The sequence below is a fragment of the Euwallacea similis genome, chromosome 25 (genome assembly GCF_039881205.1).
Source record: "Euwallacea similis isolate ESF13 chromosome 25, ESF131.1, whole genome shotgun sequence".
Lineage (NCBI taxonomy): Eukaryota > Metazoa > Arthropoda > Insecta > Coleoptera > Curculionidae > Euwallacea > Euwallacea similis.
Window position 1 is genome coordinate 53,028 of NC_089633.1, and position 21,820 is coordinate 74,847.

The 21,820-nt window shown below is 41.6% G+C and overlaps 1 protein-coding gene across 1 annotated transcript; it reads left to right on the plus strand.

Annotated features, from left to right (window-relative positions):
• Window positions 1-9,138: 9,138 nt before the first annotated feature.
• Window positions 9,139-11,352, plus strand: LOC136416786 (uncharacterized). The gene has a single exon (XM_066402145.1). It carries the CDS (start codon window positions 9,139-9,141, stop codon window positions 11,350-11,352), a length of 2,214 nt encoding a protein of 737 aa, XP_066258242.1.
• The last annotated feature ends 10,468 nt before the right edge of the window (window positions 11,353-21,820 follow it).

A 21,820-nucleotide genomic window follows, 5' to 3' on the forward strand; every position in this document is an offset into this window, starting at 1 on the left:
TCTTATTTATAGGTATATTGCACTATAATGTCATTCAATTCAACATCTGAACCTCATTTTTTATTATATTTATTATGCAGGAAACCAACAATTTTGCATAATACTTCCATTTTAGACAAAAGCCCATTGTGAATTTGATGATATAGAAGTTTATATTGTTGACAAATAATACCATGCACAGCTTCGATTGCCCATCTGACTTTAGTGATTTTACGTGACATATTAGTTTCCTCTGTTGTTAGTTGAGTTCGATTACCTTTCATTGTTGGTATAAACACATTGAAACCTTTTCGAGTTATATTCTCTATGATATCCCGAAATCCACGATCAGCAATAAATATATTATCTGGTACCAGAATAGAACTTATGCCTGCTGGATTTTCTAAAACCACTTTTATTATTGAAGTATCGTTTTTAGTGCCACAGAATGGTCTAACTAAATCAACTACTAAACCGTTTGTTGTACATATAGTAAAGGGTTTACATAAATAAGTTTTTTCTGTCCGAAATACGATTTTCTTTGATAATAATTATTTTCACTTTTTTCATGTCGAATATACAGTGTGTCCGGGTTAAGGATTTAACACTTTCGTAAAACCTTTATTTCTCAATCGATTTTGACGTTTTTTTTTGTTAATTAGATATTCAAAATGCGTATTCGTCTAGTGGATACGATCCCTCTTTACCCATAATCATAACCAATTGCGTGCATTTTTATGGGATCAAATTTCGGAAAATACTATTAGGGCTTTTTTGGGATAAAAACGAAAACAGATTCTTAATTAGAATGACCTAAAATTTACCTGTTCCGATTTTCATTTTTCTACTGTACAGGATTTTCGAGAATATCAATAAAACATGTTTTTTAAGTAAACAAATTTTAAAATTGGCAAAAAAATTTATTTTATATATATATATAATATAATTATTTAATTATTATAATATAATTATATAATAAATTATATAATAATTAACTAAATTTTGGTATTTTCAATGAACCCCCCACATTCTTGTATACATTTTTCAATACGTCGACGATTATTTCTCAGTACTTTACATAGTTGTTGTGGAGTTATGCTCTGACAAGTCTCTCTAATACGCACACAAAGCTCTTCTCGGGTCCGGGGTCTTGTGGCATAAACTTTATTTTTTATTGTTCCCCAAACGAAAAAATCCTAGGGTGTAATATCCGAAGATCGTGGTGGCCAACGAATAAGAGGACTATTTCGTCCGATCCAGCGATTGAGAAAATTATCATTTAACCAATTTCTCACATTAACCGCATTATGAATGGGCGCTCCATCAAGTTGTAAATGTAAATTGTAGTGATAACTCAGGGGAAGCTCATCAAGTGCGTCACTAAACTCATTTTGTAAGAACCTCAGAAAACGAGCAGCATTCAAATTTTCGTTGAAAAAATATGGCCCAATAATCTTTTGATTTAAGATACCACAGAAAACATTTACTTTTGAGGAGTATTGTCGTTTACATTCGATTATTCAATTCGGGTTCTGATTACTCCATATTCTACAATTTTGTGTCGATACTGCACCATTTGTCGTAAACGTAGCTTCATCGGTGTATAGAGTTTTTTAAAAAGTTAGGATCATCTTGATACATACTCTGGAGCCATAAACAGAACTCCATTCTTAGATTTTGGTCTCCAGCTTCAAGTGAATGAAGAAATTTTGGTTTAAAAGGTTTCTTACCACTTCTTTTTAAACATTCCCAGATATGAGTTTTAGAAATGTTTAAATTTCTGCTAGCATCCCTCAGACTTGAATGCGGATTGGTATTAAAGTAATCTAAAATTATTTGGTTTGCTTGAGGCTCGCGATTACGTTGCTGGTCCGGTAGTTTTACAATTGTCCCATAACGATCAACACGTCTGTTGATATTTGCGACTGTTACATGACTAATATTACGTTTTGGATATCGTCGATTAAATTCATTTGCTGCTTCACGAAAAGTACGCGTCCCATCACCAACTAATCTTATTATTTCTAATTTTTCTTGCAGCGAATAAGACATTTTTCGAACTTTTTACTTCTGTGAAATTGATTATGTTACGAACAGCAAACCAACAGTTAGTACCTAACAGTTCGTAACCATAGCAATATATTGTTCGTTTTCACAGCACACTTAACTTGTGGATACCGCATATATTGCAGGTAGCAAAGGAAAAAGGAAGCAAAGTAATAAATTAAAAATATCTGTCTAGTGTTTAAAACACTTTGGCATAATTGAAAGAACAAAATTGCAACGTTCTCCAACAACTTGTATTCTGGAATAAAAAAAATCTTACGTTTTGTGCTCGTATTACTAGTAGAGAAGCTTGTCAGAGCATAACTCCACAACAACAAAGTAAAGTACTGAGAAATAATCGTCGACGTATTGAAAAATGTATACAACAATTTGGGGGGTTAATTAAAAATACCAAAATTTAGTTAATTATTGTTAAAATAATTTTTTTTGCCAATTTTAAAATTTGTTTACGTAAAACACATGTTTTATTGATTTTCTCGAAAATCCTGTACAGCAGAAAAATAAAAATCGGAACAGGTAAGTTTTAGGTCATTCTAATTAAGAAACTGTTTTCGTTTTTATCCCCAAAAAAGCCCTAATAGTATTTTCCGAAATTTGATCCCATAAAAATGCACGAAATTGGTTATGATTATGGGTAAAGAGGGATCGTATCCATTAGACGAATGCGCATTTTGAATATCTAATTAACAAAAAAAAAACGTCAAAATCGATTAAGAAATAAAGGTTTTACAAAAGTGTTAAATCCTTAACCCGGACACACTGTATGTACCATCAATAATTAGTATTATGTGATTTTCGCATATATTGAATAGTTTTTTGCGGTTTTGATAGAGTTAGCTATGATGTGATTTTATTTATTTTGCACCAAACGGTTCTCTATTTAATACTATATCATCGGACCAAAGTCAATACAATACCAAACATATACTGCGTGACAAAGAACACCCATTAAAGATAATTTTATTTTGATAATTTTTTTTGTACGTGTTCAATACCACATACTTATTCAATGATTACGTTTTCAGCAAGATCAGAGGAAGAACTTCATTTTTTTTTTCAATAGTGTGTTGAGCATCCACATCCTTATACACTCATTGATACGCCTGGGCTCGGATCTAATAAGATTGTCAATGTCTTGTTGAGGTATCTCATTCCAGGCAATCTGAGCTTCATGAGTAAGGGCTGCTAAAGTCTGTGGAGGGTGCTGTAAATTCAACAGTCTGCGGCCAATCATGTCCCAGACATGTTCAATAGGAGACAGATCCGGCGATCGAGGTGGCCAGGGTAAACGGTTGATTTGATGTTGATCCATGAACGTTATTGTTTGCCTAGCAACATGAGGTCTAGCATTGTCTTGCTGGAAAATAGCGTTCGGGATAGTTCGAAAATATGGAATCACATATGGCTCCAACACTTCTTGGATATAGCGTTGGCCAGTCATGTTGCCCCTAATGAAAACTAGGGGTGACCTGCTATCATACGCGATAGCACTCCATACCATAACGCCTACAGTACGGTGGACATGACGCTCTCTGTCAAATTGTGGATCTCGCCTTTCACCCCGTCGCCTTCTCATCCTTGCCCGACCGTCGTTCATCCCCAGACAGAAGTGGGATTCATCTCTAAAGATCACCTGAGTTCATTCTTGGTCCCACTGAATCCTCTCTCTACACCATTGTAAGCGGTTAGATCGATGTTCGCGAGTGAGAGGCAGCACCCAATGCGGACGATAGGTCAAAAGGCCCAAACTTCGTATTCGGCGATATACTGTACGCATACCAACCCTATTCCCATATTCTTCAAACCACTGATTTGCAATAGCTCGACTGCTGCTAAATCGGTCTCTAAGAGCCAAAAGTCGCAATCGACGATCTTCGCGCTCTGTGGTTCCTCTGAGTCGCCCAATGTCTCTGGCTCTGTGCCCACGGCCTACCTGAGTCCACGTCTGGTAACACCGCACTTTGGTTCCTAAGGATCTGTTAGTTCTTCTAGACACTTCTCTGACCGACAAACCTGCTTCGCGCAACCCAACAATTCGCCCCCTCTCAAAGTCACTAAGCTGACGGATGTGTTCAATTCTACGCACTCTAGGCATAATGAGTAAAAATTATGACCGATTGCAACATACTTCACAAAAGTTGCGATGCAAATGTGAACAAAAATATTTAAACAAAATTTTATTTTTTTAAGGAACGACCCATGGAAACTAAAAAAAAAATTAACAGATAAATTTGAAATTTTGATCATTTCTTTCTTTTTTTAAGATAAGTCAACATGCAAAAAATTATCAAAATAAAATGGTTTTTAATGGGTGTTTACCTTTCTTTGTCACGTAGTATACCAATACAAGGATAACCCAAAGGATAATAATCATTTTAACACCGTATTTTAAATATTACATTTTTGAAAAAACGAAGAGTACGGTGGTTATTAATGAAAATGGTAATGAAGACTAATTATCCATAGTTTATTAAATTGTAAAATAGAATAATATTTTGTATTAGTTTATATTTTATACTCGTAATATTAATGAATACAAATAATTGGTTACGCGCTCCGTTTTTTATTTATTTGCATGTGTTGCGATACTTTTTAAAATTTGAAATTTTTAAAGGAGATCGTATTTGGACTATATTATGACATAAATTAAATTTGTGATTGTCACTCAAAAACCGAAATAAAAAAATAGTACTTAAAAGTTTTTTTATAGTTTTTGAAAATATTGCGATCCTCTAAAAATAAAAAAAAATACATAAATATTATTCAGAATCTCAGTTAAAAACTTGTTTTTGATTCATTTTTGTATCTCTTTTAGTTTCTGAGATATTTGAGTTTAAAGAAACGAATTTGCACACTAAAGCAAAACAGCTCTAGCAATATTTCAAGTATCCTCAACCTAGTTCTCAAATCTCGTGTACACGGTGCTTTCGACTGTATCCGCGATTGTGAACTTATACATAGTAATACTGTTTTAAATGGTTAGTTGTGCGACAGTGTTTTGGTGAACTGGAAAACCCGTAAAACCCTAATTCTTTTAAATCACCGTAGACCGTTCGATCCTTCGAAAAAACCCAACCAGCATAAGTGGATTACTCCGGGGGTATCTATTGAGGTAGTCACTGCTGTTAGGCAGACTACTCTAAGAAGCCCTGGCCTAAACAACATCTATTTTATGCAAAAAATGTCTATTCCCATCTATAGGCTAACTCGCCATGCTTATCCTGCTGTACTCTTTACAAATCAATATCTTTTAGCCACTATTCAATTCTTAATGAAAAATGTTTAGTAAAAAAGTGTTTATTGATTATTAAGTTTAAAAGTGCCTTATTCGAAAGACGAAAAGTTTGAAATATTTTTTTTCTATTTTAAAAATAATGATAATGCACGGCTTACGGCAAGAATTTTTTATCAGCGTTACCCAAATAAACACACCTCCGATGTTTACGTCGCCAATTTGATTCAAAAATTCTGTGAAACAAGATTAGTGAAAAATAACAAACGACAATTTCGAAACCCTGTTAGAAATGAGGTTAAGGTAAGATGGGGTAAATGTATTAGCGGGACAATTGTATTAGCTATTGTTTTTCTAAAAAACATAAAAATACGGTTCGTCTGCTTTGCAGAATTTATAAGAAGGCACCCCTCCACATTTCTAAATGCGCAACTGTTGTTAACTAGAGCCCAGCCGCTTATTGTGAATGTTAGAAGGTGCATCGCTGCGGAAAACTGAGATGCGCAATATACACAGTTATGTTATTTTGAATTGTTTTCAGTGTTAAAGAGTTATAATTCGGTTAGTATTATTGTGTACAATTTATTATAAGGGATATAAATAAGTTTCCGCCGTTTGACAAAACATAGTCCCACCAGAAGTTTGTCTTGAAATTGTCAGATGTAAAACGTACTATCGTAAGTTTGGTCATCTAGTAAGAAGATAACGTTGAAATATTAATGACTCTTTATCAGCATCACATAATTTGTTTCGTTCAATAATGTTAAGTTTTGAGCCGAAAAAGCGTCATTTGCGAGAACTTTTAATTTACTTTTTTTATTTGAAGAAATCTGCAGCTGAGGCGCATCGATTGCTCGTAGAAGCATATGATGAGGCTGTTTTAAGTGAGAGAAATTGTCGCAAGTGATTTCACAAATTTAAAAATGATGTATTTGATGCAGAAGACAAACAACACAGTGGAAGACATAAAGTGTACGAAGATACGGAATTGAAAGTGTTATTGGAGGAAGATTCATCCCAAACGCAAAAAGGGCTTGCACTTACATTAGAAGTGACTCAACAAGCAATTTCGCATCGTTTAAAAGTATTAGGAATGATTCAAAAACAGGGAAATTAGGTTCCTTTTGAAGTGAAGCCGAGAGACGTTGAACGCCGAATTTGAATGAGTGAAACGCTGGTTTCCATGCATCAAAAAAGGTTTTTTTGCATCAAGTAATCACTGGCGATGAAAAATGGATCCATTACGATAACTCAAAGAAGAGAAAATCATGTGGACCACCTGTCCATGTTTCAACATCAATAGCCAGACAGCCAAACCAAATATTCATGGAAAAACTCATGTTGTGTATTTGGTGGGATTAGCTTGGTGTCATTTATTACGAATTGTTCAAACCGAACTCAACCATTATTGGAATTCTCTACCGAACACAATTAATGAGATTAAGCCGAGCACTCAAGGGAAAACGTGCCCATTACTACTACAGACACGACAAAATTATTCTCCTACATAATAATGTTCGTCCGCATGATGCGGTGCCGGTTAAAACCTATTTGGAAACACTTAATTGGAAACTCCTACCCCACCCGCCATATTCACTAAACCTTGGCCTATCCGACTATCGTTTATTCCAGTCGATGACACATGCTCTGTCTGAGCAGCGCCTTACATCGTATGAAAATACCAAAGATTGGACCGATTCATGGATAGCCTCAAAAGATGAAGAGTTCTTCCGACGTGGCATTCGAATGCTACCAGAAATATGGGAAAAAGTAGTGGCTAACGATGGACAATACTTTAAATAAAATATCATGCACCGTTCTTTCACAATAAATTCCTAATTTTTTATATCAAACGACAGAAACTTATTTATACCACTTATAGTATATCAGCTTACCACAAAAGTCGTAGACAAAAAAAAAATAACCACCTGCATTTTTTGTTTATGTTACATTTGCCCGGTGAATATTGAATTTTGGGAAAAATGTAACAATTTTTATGAAGTAAATGTAACATATCATGTTACATTTCCCCATACTAAGTTGTATTTACCCCACGCATTATTACTTTACAAATTTTAGTTTCTTTCTTAGATACCATGATCAGAAACTATATTAAAAAGGGCACAGGCTCAAAATATGATGTGGAAAACTTTAAAACCGCTTTATTAGACGTTAAAGCAAGACGCATGAGTACATATAAAGCATCAAGGATATATAATGTGTGTTAGACCACAATTTATACGAACCATAAAAGTACCAGAGGAGGAGTTAAGAAAGGGCAAGGGCGTACAACAGCTTTTACATCTGCTCAGGAGACCCAATTAGCTACAGAGTTAAAATCTCTTGAAAAATGGGATTTCGGATTGTCAAAAAAGGAAACGTTAGAATTGGTTGGAAGATTTGTGAATCAGAACAACATAAAGACATCATTTAAGAATTCAGTAGTTGGAGAAGATTGGTTCATTGCGTTTAAACGAAGACATAAGCTGAGTATGAAAGTTCCACAGGCCGTTGAATTTGCAAGAAAAAAGGCAACAGATCCATTTACCATCTTTGCCTATTTTGATTTACTTAAGTCTACAATCGATGACCTTGCAACTGCGGGTAAACCTCAAAGTATTTGGAACTTAAATGGGTAAAACTTGGATATCACGGAAACCACTTAGAGCGTTACTTTTTTTTTCCCGTAATCTACTCGCTTAGTAGTTCACCAATATGTTTTTTTCTTGGTACGGAAATGCTTTGTTCAAAAGTTTGCTTTTCCACATTTATTTCAATACTTGACTCTCTTACGGGACCGTGGAGCGAACAGGGGTGCTGGGTGGGATAAATAAAAATAAATTGAGGTAAGTTGAGGTAAGCTGAAGTAAGTTGAGGTAAGTTTAGGTAAATTTAGGTAAGTATATAGCACCCGTGGATTGAGCAATCTATCGGGCGCGTCCCCCGGGTGGCGGATAGGGGAACGGCCAGGACTTCTTACGAGGTCACTGGTTAGTGGGAGTGATAAGTGATGGCTTGAGCTTAAAAACTGCAAGTCCGGAACGAAAACTTCCGCCGTGGACCAGCTTAACAAACCGTAAACAGCTGATGGATTTCGGCAACGGGGACAAGGATGTCTTCGGGGCCGGGGTGGATCAGGTGAACGGGGATCTCCTTGGGGATCGAGTGGTGAGGCCACTATAACACCTCCCAATTCTCGTGGCATGGCGCGCGCCCAAGAGATGCAAGGATGGGGGGAAGCCCAGTCCTCAGCGGCCTCGAAGGGGTCCACCCTGTGGATACGGGCTTGGCGAGCGCGCGGTACCTTAGCTGGAATTGTACTTACCTCACAAAGTGCAACTTCTCCCAACTTACCTGACGTCCTTAGAAAATCCAACTCTTCGGGGTATCCTGTCCTTCCAACAACTTCCAAGGAGCAAACCGCAAACAGCCGATGGGTCTTGGTGGGGGCTGCAGTGATGTGGTCAACATCCGGGATGATTGGGTGCGTGGGGATCCTTCGGGATCGCGTGGTGAGGCCACTATAAACACCTCCCAAATCCTAAGGTGGGGTGCGCGCCGAAGGGATGCGTGGCTGGATGGAAGACCAGTTCCTAGCGGCTCCGTGGGGGTTCACCTTCATCCAGTGAACACAGACGTGGCGAATCTGCGGTACTCGAGCTGAAATTGTACTTCAATCCCAAAGTGCAATTTATCCACTTACCTTTATCCTTATCCTTATCCTTGTAATGAGCCGCCTCCTCGGAGTATCCTGAAATGATCCAAATTACTAGTCTATCCTATCCTAAATAACCTATACTTACCCAATACTTACCTGGATGTGTGACGTCCATATATGTGTTAAAAATTTTTTAAGGAACATGAAAAGTGGTATCACAAAACGTGTACCCCAGGCGGGTAATAATCCCGCCACTGGTTCCGATCGGGTGAGAGCCCCGGTGACCAGTGCTGGCCCCAAGGATTCTGGGGGGGGCCAGAACCACTCCGGCGTTGAAGGCGTCGTGGAAGAGGTGGAGGCGAGGGGGATGGAGAGTCCGTTTGCAAGGAGCGAGCGGATGCAGCGGTCTCCACCCACTCGCAGGGAGACGGTACCGGGGGAGATCTGGAGGTCTCTGGCTGCGTCGGAGGCACTCCCTATCAGGAGGGCTTCAGAGGGGACGGTGAGTGCATTGGGGGGGGAGGAGTTCTTCTCTGCCTTCTCACTGGAGATGCCCCCACCAACAAGTACCCCTAGCCATAGGGGCAAAAGGAGGAGGGGAGCGGAGGAGAGCTTCTCCCAGTCGACGGGGGAGATGGGTACGGCCCTGGAGGAGGCCGTAACGAGGGCGGAGGACCTGGAGCGGCTGCTCAAGAGGAGCTATAGGCCGAGCCAGGACCTCGTGAATGCCGTCTCGGAGCTGCGAAGCGTTATACGCAGAGCGGCTCGCGAGGACGGGACGAGTGAGGAGGTGGAGAGGCTGCGGGAAGAGAACGTGGCGCTAAGGAGGAGGATTGAGGCGATGGAGAGGGAGGGCACGACAGCGAGGGAGATGGTCGACGGTGCCACCCAGACCGAGTCGGCTGAGGAGAGAAGAACGAGGGAGCAAAGGGAGCGGATCCACCGACTGGTTGCCTCTGGAGAGCTGCGTGCGGCGATCCGGGAGCGCTGGGAGGAGGGTCTGTTCTCTAACACGGAGCAGGTGAGTGGGGATCCTTATGGGGAGGGTTACGTGAGTGACCTGGGGATCATCGGGGGGGGTGAAACTTCCGCGGCACGGGGCGGGGTGCTAGGAATGCTCCCTGAACTGGAAGAGCTGGGGGAGGACCAGGAAGGAAGGGTACCATTCTTGGTACAGTCGTGCCGGCTGCGGAAAGGGGGGAGGACGGAGGAGAAGACGAGATTCGTCTTCTACCGGCGGCTGAGGGGAGAGTTGACCCCGGAGGGTGTCTACGAGGCCCTGAGGGACCTCGTAGAGACCGCGAGGGAGGAGGGGAGAACCAGGGTGGTGGTTCCTCACATTCGGGGGACGGACCCCCAGAAGGTGAGGAAGTTGGGGGAGCTAGCGGCGGAGGGAGGCGGAGTTACGCTCCGCTTTTATCTGGCCGGGGCCGGGGAGAGCGGGACGGGGAGGGCCACCTCAAGGGAGGAGGAGGCCATCTTCGTCACCAGGGAGGCGGGGACGACCTACCTGGATGCCCTGAAAAGGGTACGCCAGGTGGTCGCGACCGGGGGGGGAGATGTGAAGGTGGGCACGGTCAGGGAAACCAAGAAGGGCGAGGTCCTTCTGACCGTGCCCAAGGGGGGGAAGGGGGAGAAGCTGAGGGAGCTTCTCTCCAAGGAACTGGGAGGGGGGCGTGTACGGGGGGGGACTGGGAGACCGGTGGCCTTCCTGGTATACGGCCTGGACGGGGTGACCACGGGGGAGGAGGTGGTAGGGGCGGTGGCGACCGCGGCGGGGGTGGAGCAGGGGCGGCTACGGCTGCTGAGCATCCGGCCCAGCTTCGGAAGCTGCCAAACCGCCACCATCCTAGTGGAGGCCGAGGTGGCGGCGAGCGTCCGGCGGATCGCGGATCTCCGGGTCGGCATCTCGAGATGCCGGCTGCGGGAGAGAAGGGAGTCCGGCCGATGCTACCGGTGCTGGCAGGGAGGCCACAAGGCCGGGGACTGCAAGGGGGAGGACCGCTCGCAGCTTTGCGCAAGGTGCGCGCAGGGGGGCCACAAGGCCGCCGCCTGCCAAGCGGAGCGGTACTGCCCCCTGTGCAAAAAGGGGGGGCACAGTGCTGGGGGGCCCGGGTGCGAGCCCAAGCCCAAGGGGGAAACCGGAGCCAAGGGAGGACCCAAGGCTGAGGGTGAGCCCAAGGCCAAGGGGGAACCCAAGGCCAAGGGCGAACCCAAAGCCAAGGGAAAACCCAAGGCGAAGGGGGAGCCCAAGGGCGAGGGGTCGGAGGACACCCCGAAGACGAGGCAGAGGCCGGTGGCGGCCTCCACCCACAGAGGGGAGCAGGATGGGGACGACTCTCCATCAACCAGCTTCCTGCGGTCGCTGGTGGCCGATGGAGATGGAGGAGCCGTGGAAGGGACGGGGAAGGACTAGGAGCGGACACGGGTGAGTGTGCGTGAATGTGAGTGTGAGTGTTGGTGTTGGTCTGTATGGGGTCATGGCGTCGGACAGGGAACTGCGGTGCCTGCAGATCAACCTGGACAGGGGCCGTCTCGCGATGGACCTCATGTACCAGGTGATCAGAGAGCAGGGCATCCACGTGGTGCTCGGTCAGGAACCGTGCGTGGCCGAAGGGAGCCTAGTAAGGGACAGGTGCGACGACGCTTTCATCTGGCTTGCGCCGGGTGTGAGCGTGCAGTCAATCCACCGAGACCGGGGGTTCGTTGCAGCGGAGCTGGACGGTGTCACTCTCGTCTCCGCGTACTTCTCTCCGAACCGGACCACTGCTTCATTCGAGGCGTGGATTCGGCGACTGGAGGGGTATGTCAGGGGGCGTGACGGCAGGAAGGTTCTCATCGCTGGGGACCTGAACGCCAAGAGTGGGCGGTTCGGCTCCTGGGTGACGAATGCCTACGGACGGGTCCTGGAAGAGTTCCTGGAGGCCGTGGAACTCGTCCCCATCAACACCGGGGGCGAGTGGACGTTCGGGAACCGGAACGGCAGGTCGCTGATTAACGTGACCATGGCAGGTACGACTGTGCATGGTTGCGTGCGTGATTGGAATGTTGAAGTGGGAATGGAGAGCGGAAGTGGCCACAGGTACATCTCCTATCGCTTGACGCGTGGGGGAACTGTACCTGTTGGCGTGGATAGAAGTGAGAAGAAGGTAGGATGGAAAGTGAACGAGAAGGGGTTAGGGCGATTGAGCCAGTACGTGATGGTGCATGACGGTCTGGGCGAAGTGGAAACTCCCGAAGGAATAGTTCGGGAGATAAGCGAAGCTTGTGACCGGTGTTTAAGGAAACGTGAGAGTGGGAATGCGAAACGAGAGGTGTACTGGTGGAATGAAGAGGTCGCCGAAAGGCGGAATGCATGTGTGAGAGCAAGAAGGAAGTGGACGAGAGAGAGAGGAAGGGGGCGGCACCGGTCTAGATCCGAAACGGATGAGACCGAGGCAGCCGACAGGTATAAAAGGGAAAAGAAGGCTCTCAAGGCGTCCGTAAGGAAGGCCAAGAGAGATGAATGGAATCGTGTGTGTGCGGAGCTGGAAACGGACGTCTGGGGACTCGGCTACAAGATTGTGGCCGGGAAACTTGGCCGACTGAGAAGTGGTCCCCTGCCCACGGCAGAAATGCACAAGCAGGTGGACACGCTGTTCCCGGTGAAGCCGCGGGTAATGTGGGAAAAGGTGCGGGTAGTGCCGGATGACGTGCCTCGGGTTACGGCGGAGGAGATCCGCCGGGCGGTCGGGGAACTCAAGAGCCGCAAGGCTCCGGGACTGGACGGAATACCGAACGAGGTCTTGAAGCTGTATCTTGGGGCAGTGCCCCAGGGTATGGTGGGTTGCGTGAATCGCATCTTGACCTCGGGCGAGTACCCTAAGGTTTGGAAGAGGACTCGACTCGTGCTGGTGGAGAAACCGAAGCGTGATCCGGGTGCGGAGGCCACGTACCGGCCCATATGCCTTGTGGACGGACTCGGGAAAGTGGCGGAAAAGGTGGTCAAGACCAGATTGCTGGAAGAAGCGACGAGGTATGGCATGATTGATGAGAGACAGTATGGGTTCGTTAAGGGCAGGAGCACCCTGGACGCCATGCGGTCTGTCATGCAGGTCGTGGAGGGGATCAGGAGGAAAAGTTACACGCATGCGGGCTTCTGCGTCATGGTAACGATAGATGTGAAGAACGCTTTTAACAGTGCACCGTGGGACCTCATCATGAATGTGTTGAGGAGGTCCCCGATGAGCGGGTACCTCTTGAACGTAGTTCAGTCGTACCTGCATGCTCGGGTTTTGGTGTTGCCAGACGGGGGGGTCCGAGAGTTGTCGTGTGGGGTGCCTCAGGGGTCTGTGCTGGGCCCCGTCTTGTGGAACCTCTACTACGACGGGATACTGACGGCCGGGTACCCGCGTGGAGTCACTCCGGTGGCTTACGCGGACGACCTGGCGTTGGTGGTCACGGCGGGGGACGGGGAAACCCTAGAGACGCGGACTAGGCAGGCCATGGAACTGGTCGCCGATACGTTCGAAAGCATGGGACTTAGCATGGCCACGGAGAAAACCGAAATGGTTCTCCTGGCCGGGCGAAGGAAAATAAGGAGTATGAGTCTGAGAGTGGACGACGTCTCGTACGAGACGAAAGAATGCGTGAAGTACCTGGGAGTGTGGTTCAGCAGAAATGCTCGCTTCGGTGAGCATGCGCGCCGGACCGCCGAAAAGGTATCTAGAGTGATTGGGAAGCTCGAAGGCATTTTGCCTAGAGTCGGTGGATTGGGGTATGAAAGACGGAGGTTGATGGTGATGGCGGCATCGTCGGTTCTGCTGTACGCAGCTCCTGTCTGGAAGACGGAGATGACGTGCGGCAAGTACGTGGCCATCCTGGAGAGGGCAAATCGTTTGCTCGCACTCCGGGTGGCCAGTGCCTACAGAACGGCACCAACCGAGGCGGTGTTAGCTTTGGCCAAGATACCTCCGGTGCGGATTAGAGTACTAGAGAGAAGTATGCTGAGTGAAGGTGAAGGTAGGAGCGAGGTGAAAGAATGGGTGATGAGAGAATGGGAGAAGGACTGGGAGAAGTATGAGGGCTGGATTAAAACCTTCATACCCCGGATCCGGATCTGGTACGAGTGTGAGTGGAGTAAGAGCGGGTATGCGCTGTCACAGGTATTTACCGGGCACGGTGTGTTTGGTAAGTATCTGAAGCGCATCGGGGTGGAGAGGAGTGCGCGTTGCTGGTTCTGCGATGCGAATGAGGACACACCGGAGCATACGCTCTGGGAATGTCCAGAATGGGAGGGCTATCGGGTGGAGGCCAGGGAGAGCGGACTCGACCTGGACCGAAACAAGATAGGAAATGAATTGGTGGATAGTGAGAGAAAATGGGAAGCATTTGTGGGCCTGACGGAAAAAATCCTGAAGGCCAAGATTGCAAGGGAGAACGAGAGGAAGAAAAGTGGGGTGCGTGTCCGCACCTAGTCTGGGAGAACGAGGAAGCCCCGATGTAATGCCGAAAGGCGGTCCCGGGGCAGAAGAGGGGAGGTGGGTTTAGTGGGTAGGCGGGCGACGTAATGGTCGGTCGAATCCCACACTACCCGGCTGTGGACCAAGTCGGGTGTCTTAAGAAGATTCCCTCCTCCTCGCAAAAAAAAAAAAAAAAAAAAAAAAAAAAAAAAAAAAAAGGTAAGTATATAGCAAAATAAACTTAGTTTTGTTGGATTAATCTATTTATTAACGGAAATCACCATATTCCAAACGAATTATATTTAATGAAGCTTCCATTGGGTTGATATTGATTTTCCGACAATAGCGACGCCAGAGTTCTTCACACAGAACATCAGCGAATTGACTTTCCGGTATAGATCGTCCTTTCAATTTTCGCTTCAATACGTTCCACTAAGATTCTATCCTTTGTGTATGTGTCCCATCCTCAGCAACAAACTCTTTGCTGTGATTTACCGTATGATGACTGTAGCCCAAATTCTTAAGGCCATCATATGCCTTCCAACAATCAGTCAACATATCGGATCCTTCAACTACATGTTTCTGAATGACGGGCAGCAGAACCTCCGCACTACGCTTGTTGTCAGGACATAGTACACAACTCAAATCTTCCGATCCTTCCGCTATTATGCCTAGAATCCAATGCCCATTAAGAATCCTTCTCCTGTTATATTTTCTATGACCAAACATAGACTCGTCAATCTAAAATGTAATACTATTTATTTACCAATGTATTTATGTAAAATAGAATCATAAAGAGATTCTGGAACTAACCTGAACTACAACACCTTGACCTCCAGTTTTAGGCATTTGTTCCTGCATTTTGGAGAAAGTTTCTGTTACCATTTATTTTGCTATATACTTACCTAAATTTACCTAAACTTACCTCAACTTACTTCAGCTTACCTCAAGTTACCTCAATTTATTTTTATTTATCCCACCCAGCACCCCTGTTCGCTCCACGGTCCCGTAAGAGAGTCAAGCATTGAAATAAATGTGGAAAAGCAAACTTTTGAACAAAGCATTTCCGCACCAAAAAAAAACACCATATTGGTGAACTACTAAGCGAGTAGATTACGGGGAAAAAAAAGTAACGCTCTAAGTGGTTTCCGTGATATCCAAGTTGATCCCTTAAATGAGTCTAATCTTTCCATAGGTCTACATAAAACCAAAAGGTTATAGTATAAATTTTGTCCAAAAATTTTAAATGGTTTATTAAAATATTATTTACAAAATATTTAAGGCTTAATCTTGTATATATTTCCCCTCATTATTAATGATTTCAAGCCATCTTTCTGGTAATTTTTTCATCTCTCTCTCATAAAATTCAGCTGGGTTAAAATAAAAAAATGTTGCCGCGGCATTTTGGACTTCTTCTCGAGAATTAATTTTTTTTTCCATCTAAGTAGTTTTGTGAACGGCGGAATAAATGATAATCCGACGGTGCAATATCGGAAGAACATACATTGTGAATCCTTATTTTCTAGCCATCCTCTTTCAATTTTTCAGTAGTGATGCGTGCTGTATGTGGGCGAGCGTTGTTTTGGTGGAAAATTACACCTCGTCGATTGACTAATGCCGGACGTTTTTTTCGAAGAACGTGCATTAAGCGATTCAACTGTACACAATACACCTCTATTGTAATTGTTTGATTCCTTTCCAACAGTACAAAATAAATTACTCCTCGAATATCCCACCATACACACAACAAAAGTTTCATGGGATAAAGGGGTGAGGTAGAGCTTTATCTTCAGGAATGAGCCACTGACGGCGACGCTTAATATTTTTATACAGCACCCATTTTTTGTCTCCTGTAACGATTTGTCTAAAAATGGATCTCAAACATAACGAGAATATAACGAACGGCATACAGCGACTCGGTTCTCTTGTTGTGCCACCGTCAAGGCATGCGGCATCCATTTTCCAAATCGTAGGACTTTTTCCAACTATTTTAGATGACGATGTATAGTCATATGATTAACGCCTAATTCGTTCCCTATCTCTTGCGCGGTTAAAGTAGGATTATTCTCAATAAGGGTTTTGAAAGCCTCTACATCAAACTCAGAAGGTCTCTCTGTACGGTCATCATCTGTTAAACTAAAATCTTCGTTTTTCAATTTTTCAAACCCTTGTCGGCTCATTCGATCAGTTAAAACATTATTTCCGTATATACTTTTAATATTTCTAGCCGCTCCACTTGCATTATTTCCTTTTTTAAATTCGTAAAGAATAACATGTTGTATGTGTTCTTTGATTACTTTCATGTTTAACGTAGCATCAAAAACAAATCAAAACAGGGTAAAGTTTTCAAAATATGTAAATGTACTAAATTATGTATAATTATCCTCTACGACACGTGTATAATCTTGCCACAAGGCGCGTTCAACAAGTCATGACAAGTTATCGGACGAAATATATGTTACAACCTGATAGTTGGATAAAATGGAGGATTGCCACCGGGCCTGATCGAGAAAATACAACCTTTCTGTTAATGACAAATGCTGTAAGAGGAAAAGCACCTCTCCTTATAATATACAAAGGAATGCATATGCGAGACCAGTGGTGTACGTCCCAAGGAAAAGAATTCCCAGGAACTGTATATGCTGCATCAAGGAAAGGCTGGATAGAGTCTGAAATATTTTAAATGGACCCCTATACCATTCCTTGGAGATAATAAACCAGCTCTTATTATTTACGATGGACATTCAACTGATGTTGTTCCAGAACTAATACAAATGGCTATAGATGAAAATATCACCATCTTGAAATTTCTACTACATAATAGCCATTTATTGCAGCCGTTAGATTTAGCCGTTTTTATTCTTTTAAAGATAAATGGGACACAAAATTAGTAGCATGGAATCGGAAAAATTTTGGCTGCAAATTACCTAAAGCGGTATTTTCCAAATTTCTGGGTGAAACTTGAATTAGCGTAAGCCCAGAAATTATTCAAAATGGCTTCAGAAAACGAGGGATTTTCCCATATAATCATCATAGTGTTCCTGATGACAAATTTTGTCCAGCTTTAGCTTTTGTCCAGTCGTTAGTATAGTTAGTATAGTATAGTTAGTAGCCACCGAAGGAGCCGATGTATCAGAAACTGTTTCCCTTGATGATGTTAATTCAGTACCATCTGGCAATGTCGAGGTTATAACCCAGTCTATCACAAGTGCAAAAAAAATGAAACTAGTTAGCTATCAAGCTCTCGGCAGACTCTCTAGGGTCAGCTTCAAGGAAGGAAGTAGCTTTTTAACATTTGCTGCTGGAAACTGTAAAATAAAGTCTATAAACATTACCTCAACGCTGAAGTAGGGTAGGACATGGCTTAGAAGTTCTTACTAGAGCTGAAGTTCTACAGAGATTAAAAGAAAAGAAGAAAACATCAGAAAAAAACACATAACCGAAAGTCAACCTTGAAACCAGTTGAAAATAGCAGCGACGAGGAAGAAGACATAGAAGTCTCGTATGGCGAACCTGATGAAAATCAAAATTACTTTGAAGAATTCGTCGATGAATGCGAACAAGAAAAGGAAGATGACGCTATGATTTTGGACCCTTCAATAATTGTAAATAAATGGATTTTGGAACAATATTCTACGAAGAAAACCACAAAGCATTTTGCTGGCTAAGCATCCAACAAAGTGAAGATGGCCGCGAAGTAACATTTTTAAACAGGTTAATGCATATTAATTTAGGTTTTCAGTTTACATGGCCTTCCATGGACGATACTGATGTTGATATTACAGACATAGTAAAAATTTTACCAGAGCCCATGGAAAAGAGACAAGGTGTTTTAGGTTTCAGTATTTTTTTTGACGGCTATAATTTGTGAGAATGTTTGTTATTTTAATTAAACATTTGTTTGGATATGTTATATTGTATGAAATATTTAGTTTATTTTTTTACTTATAAGGCACTTATTACGAAGAGAAAGAAGAAAAGATTTTTTAATTTTTGTTACCTAATTATTTTTGTCTAAATCTTTGAAAAAAAATTACTGATTTCTTTCATCTTTGAAATGTGTAATTGAATTTGGTGGAATAAATAAATGTATAATTTGATTTGGTGTTTATTAAAAAAAATATTAAAAAAATGTATTAATAAAAATTATTTAATTACACCCTCTTTTCTATGAACGCCCTCGTTAGTATGAACTACCCTAGGTTTTTGTGTTCACACTATCGCGAATGGATTGGCAAATGTTTGATTTCATTCAAATTTGCATTAATTATTCTATATAGTTCAAATGTTATACATTTGCCCCAGAGTCGTTCATAGGATAAATAGTACTAATAATATTAACAGATGTTGCATTTGCCCCGTTACACGGGGCAGTTGCAACAGTAGTAGCATATTGTCTATATTTTTTAAAAATTGTAAAAAAAAACTTATGTTTTTAGTTATCCTTCTATAACTATGGCAATGTGTACTAGAGTACTAACATAGGGTCGTATCATATTTTTTGAAAATTTTAAAAATAATTCATAGTACTTTTTTCACCACTTGTTTTCTAAACTAATACAAAAAAATGTTGCAATTATTACATCTTACCTTATCGAAATTACCATTCTTGGTCATGTGAAAGCGGATCATAATTTGAGTATTTGTAAGCTATCTGAAATTTCGGGAGTATCTAGCACACATTGTCAACGTATTTTAGAAGCTATACCATCCTTATAAACTTCAATTAGTTCAAGAATTGAATGAAGATGATCCTGACTGTTGTTTGCAATTTGCAGAAGAGATGACTAACCGACTGGCAAATGATCAACATTTTTTATATTAAATATGCTTTTGCGACGAATGCACTTTTTATCTGAATGGTTTGGTTAATCGTCATAACTGCCATTATTGGAGTGACACCAATTCGACATTATTTAGAGAGGAACACACTCAACATCCGGAAAAACTTAATGTTAGGGGAGAAATTCTTGGAAATAGAATTATTGAATCATATTTTCTGCCAGGAAACCTTAATGGAGATATGTATATGCCTTGAGCCTTTGAATAATTACATTTATCCAATAATTGTTGAAACTATTGAAAATGATGACAATATTTTAGAAGACAATGTTTGGTTTCAACAAGTTGGGACACTTCCACATTTTACAGTTGCAATTCGTCAGTTTCTGAATGAAAATTTTCTAAATCAACAAATAGGTCGCTGCGGACCTATTGAGTGGTCAACCAGATCACCTTATCTGGCACTAGTCAATTTTTTTTTTAGGGGACATTTGAGTTTGACAGTTCCTAACAATTTATTATAGCAGGTTATAGTTTATTTGTATTATTGCAACTAGTGATTTAATAAGTGAATTTATTGCAAAATTTGTAAAGGAAAAGCTAAAATTTCAAAAATTTGTGAAATTATAGTTCGAAAATACCATCAGGGCATACCAATGAGAGATATTGGTAAAGAATTAAGTATAGTAAAAAAAATGCCGAAACTTGCAATATTGAAGTACGTGGAAAAAGTTCTGGAAGACCGAAACTAGTTTCAGGACGACATCTTAGAATGTTAGTAAGAATTTACAAAGTAGAACGGAGAAACATTCTTAGAGAAATCATTGCATTGTGGAATGCACAAACAACAATGCAAAAAAACAAGTCTTAATATTGGCCAAGAATGCTACCGGCAATATATCCATAAATATAGCATGAGTTTCTATAAAGTATGTTTGACATTCCTAGTGTAAATGTTAAAATAACTGATCTAATTTTAGGCAAAAGAAAAACTTTTACTAACATCTGTATAAAACAAAAATAGATTAGTTTGGGCAAAATCAAAACAATCTTGAACGGAAAGAAATTAGAGAAACATAATACCATATTTAGTGATGAATGGAAATTTGACGTTCGTGTGGGAGATTATCTAAAACGGATTATTCGAACAAAGGCAGAAGCGTTCCACAAAAACTGCCTCAACCGAACTATTAAGTTTAAACAAAGCATTATGGTGTGGGGATATACTATCGGCCACAAAAGTGGTCGACCAGTTTCAAATCAAAATCGCTTGCGGTACTGCGGGTCGAATACCTTTTTTTTGTCACACTTGACCTAGATTACTTTTTGTTGGATCCTCCTTTTTGTGTATATACATCAATATTTTGCACACAAACATGTATTGCTGACCCAATTCATTGAGACAATTTTATTTTTTGGAATTTTCTCAGTTTATCGTTAAGGCGCAATGGCTCCGAATCTGGGCAAAGATATTAAAACTAATATAGTACTTTTGTACGAACAAGGGTGCAATATTTCCGAAATTAGTCGTGAGTTGAATATTACGGTACGTAATCACATTGTCTTTTTTCAATTATGGTAACTTTATCACTGGCTTAAATTTGGGGACGTTTTTTTGTTTATATTATTACTTCTGGCAAGAAATTCATCTTGAGTTGAGCGAAAAGTCTGTGAGATGTCGGCTGTGTTATACAGGGTGTTCCAAATTCGATGTGCTATTATTGCTATCTCTTAAACGGGAAGAGTTACAGGGTCGGTTAAATTGGAAGAAATGTGCCAAATTTAATACTCTTCTAAGAACCGAAAACAATGTTGCTGAATGATTTTTAGTTTCTGAATTGTGAGTGTGAAAAAACTAAAATTAGGTCGAATTTAATTTTCTAAATGAATCGATAACTAAAGGTTTTTCATCAAAATGTTTGATACAAGAACTTCGTAGTTTTCTTATGTCTACAAACCAGTAAAGTTCAAAATTTTAAATATTCCTTAACTTTTGAGATAATGAGATGACAACTTGAGTTTTTCAAATACGGACCCGTGCATGTTTCGGCGGTTTTTAAAAGTTCTTAATATCCCCTTTACAACGGTGTATCACAAGATAGAATTTTTTATGTCTTAGTTTAAAAGAAGTAATTCTGCATTTTTCTCTCAATAAGCTAGGCCGGTCTTGGAGTGCCAAGCAAAAAATGCAATTATTATGCCTCAATAATCAATAATTTTCCGGTCAAGATTTCCCAGAGGAGGTCCACAGTATATAGGGTGTTAGTGAAATAACTTTCATAAATTTAACCAGTGATTAAGAACATTATTCTGAACAAAAAAGAGAGGTCGCAAATACAACCATTTCCTTGTAAAATTAAAAAAACATTTTGTGAGAATTGGCGACGTCGAGTTCTATCTATTTCATTTCCATACCTACCTAACTAGCTACATGAAGTGGGTTTCCTTTTTTACATGTTTTTTTTTGGTCTGGTAAGTTTTACACTGCATAATTAACAAATTGCACTAAATTCATAAAATTTAAAAATTATGTGATTCTTATTTTATTATTTTGAAAAGCTATTTACCTTGAAATTATTGTCATGTTTAATTAGCATAACATGTTATGTTACACATTTTGTACCACTCACATCATACTCAAAAACACAGATTTATTATTGT

What these genes read in the sequence shown, in the direction of transcription:
- LOC136416786 (XM_066402145.1), top strand. Translation starts at nt 9,139, where the DNA reads ATGAAAAGTGGTATCACAAAACGTGTACCCCAGGCGGGTAATAATCCC.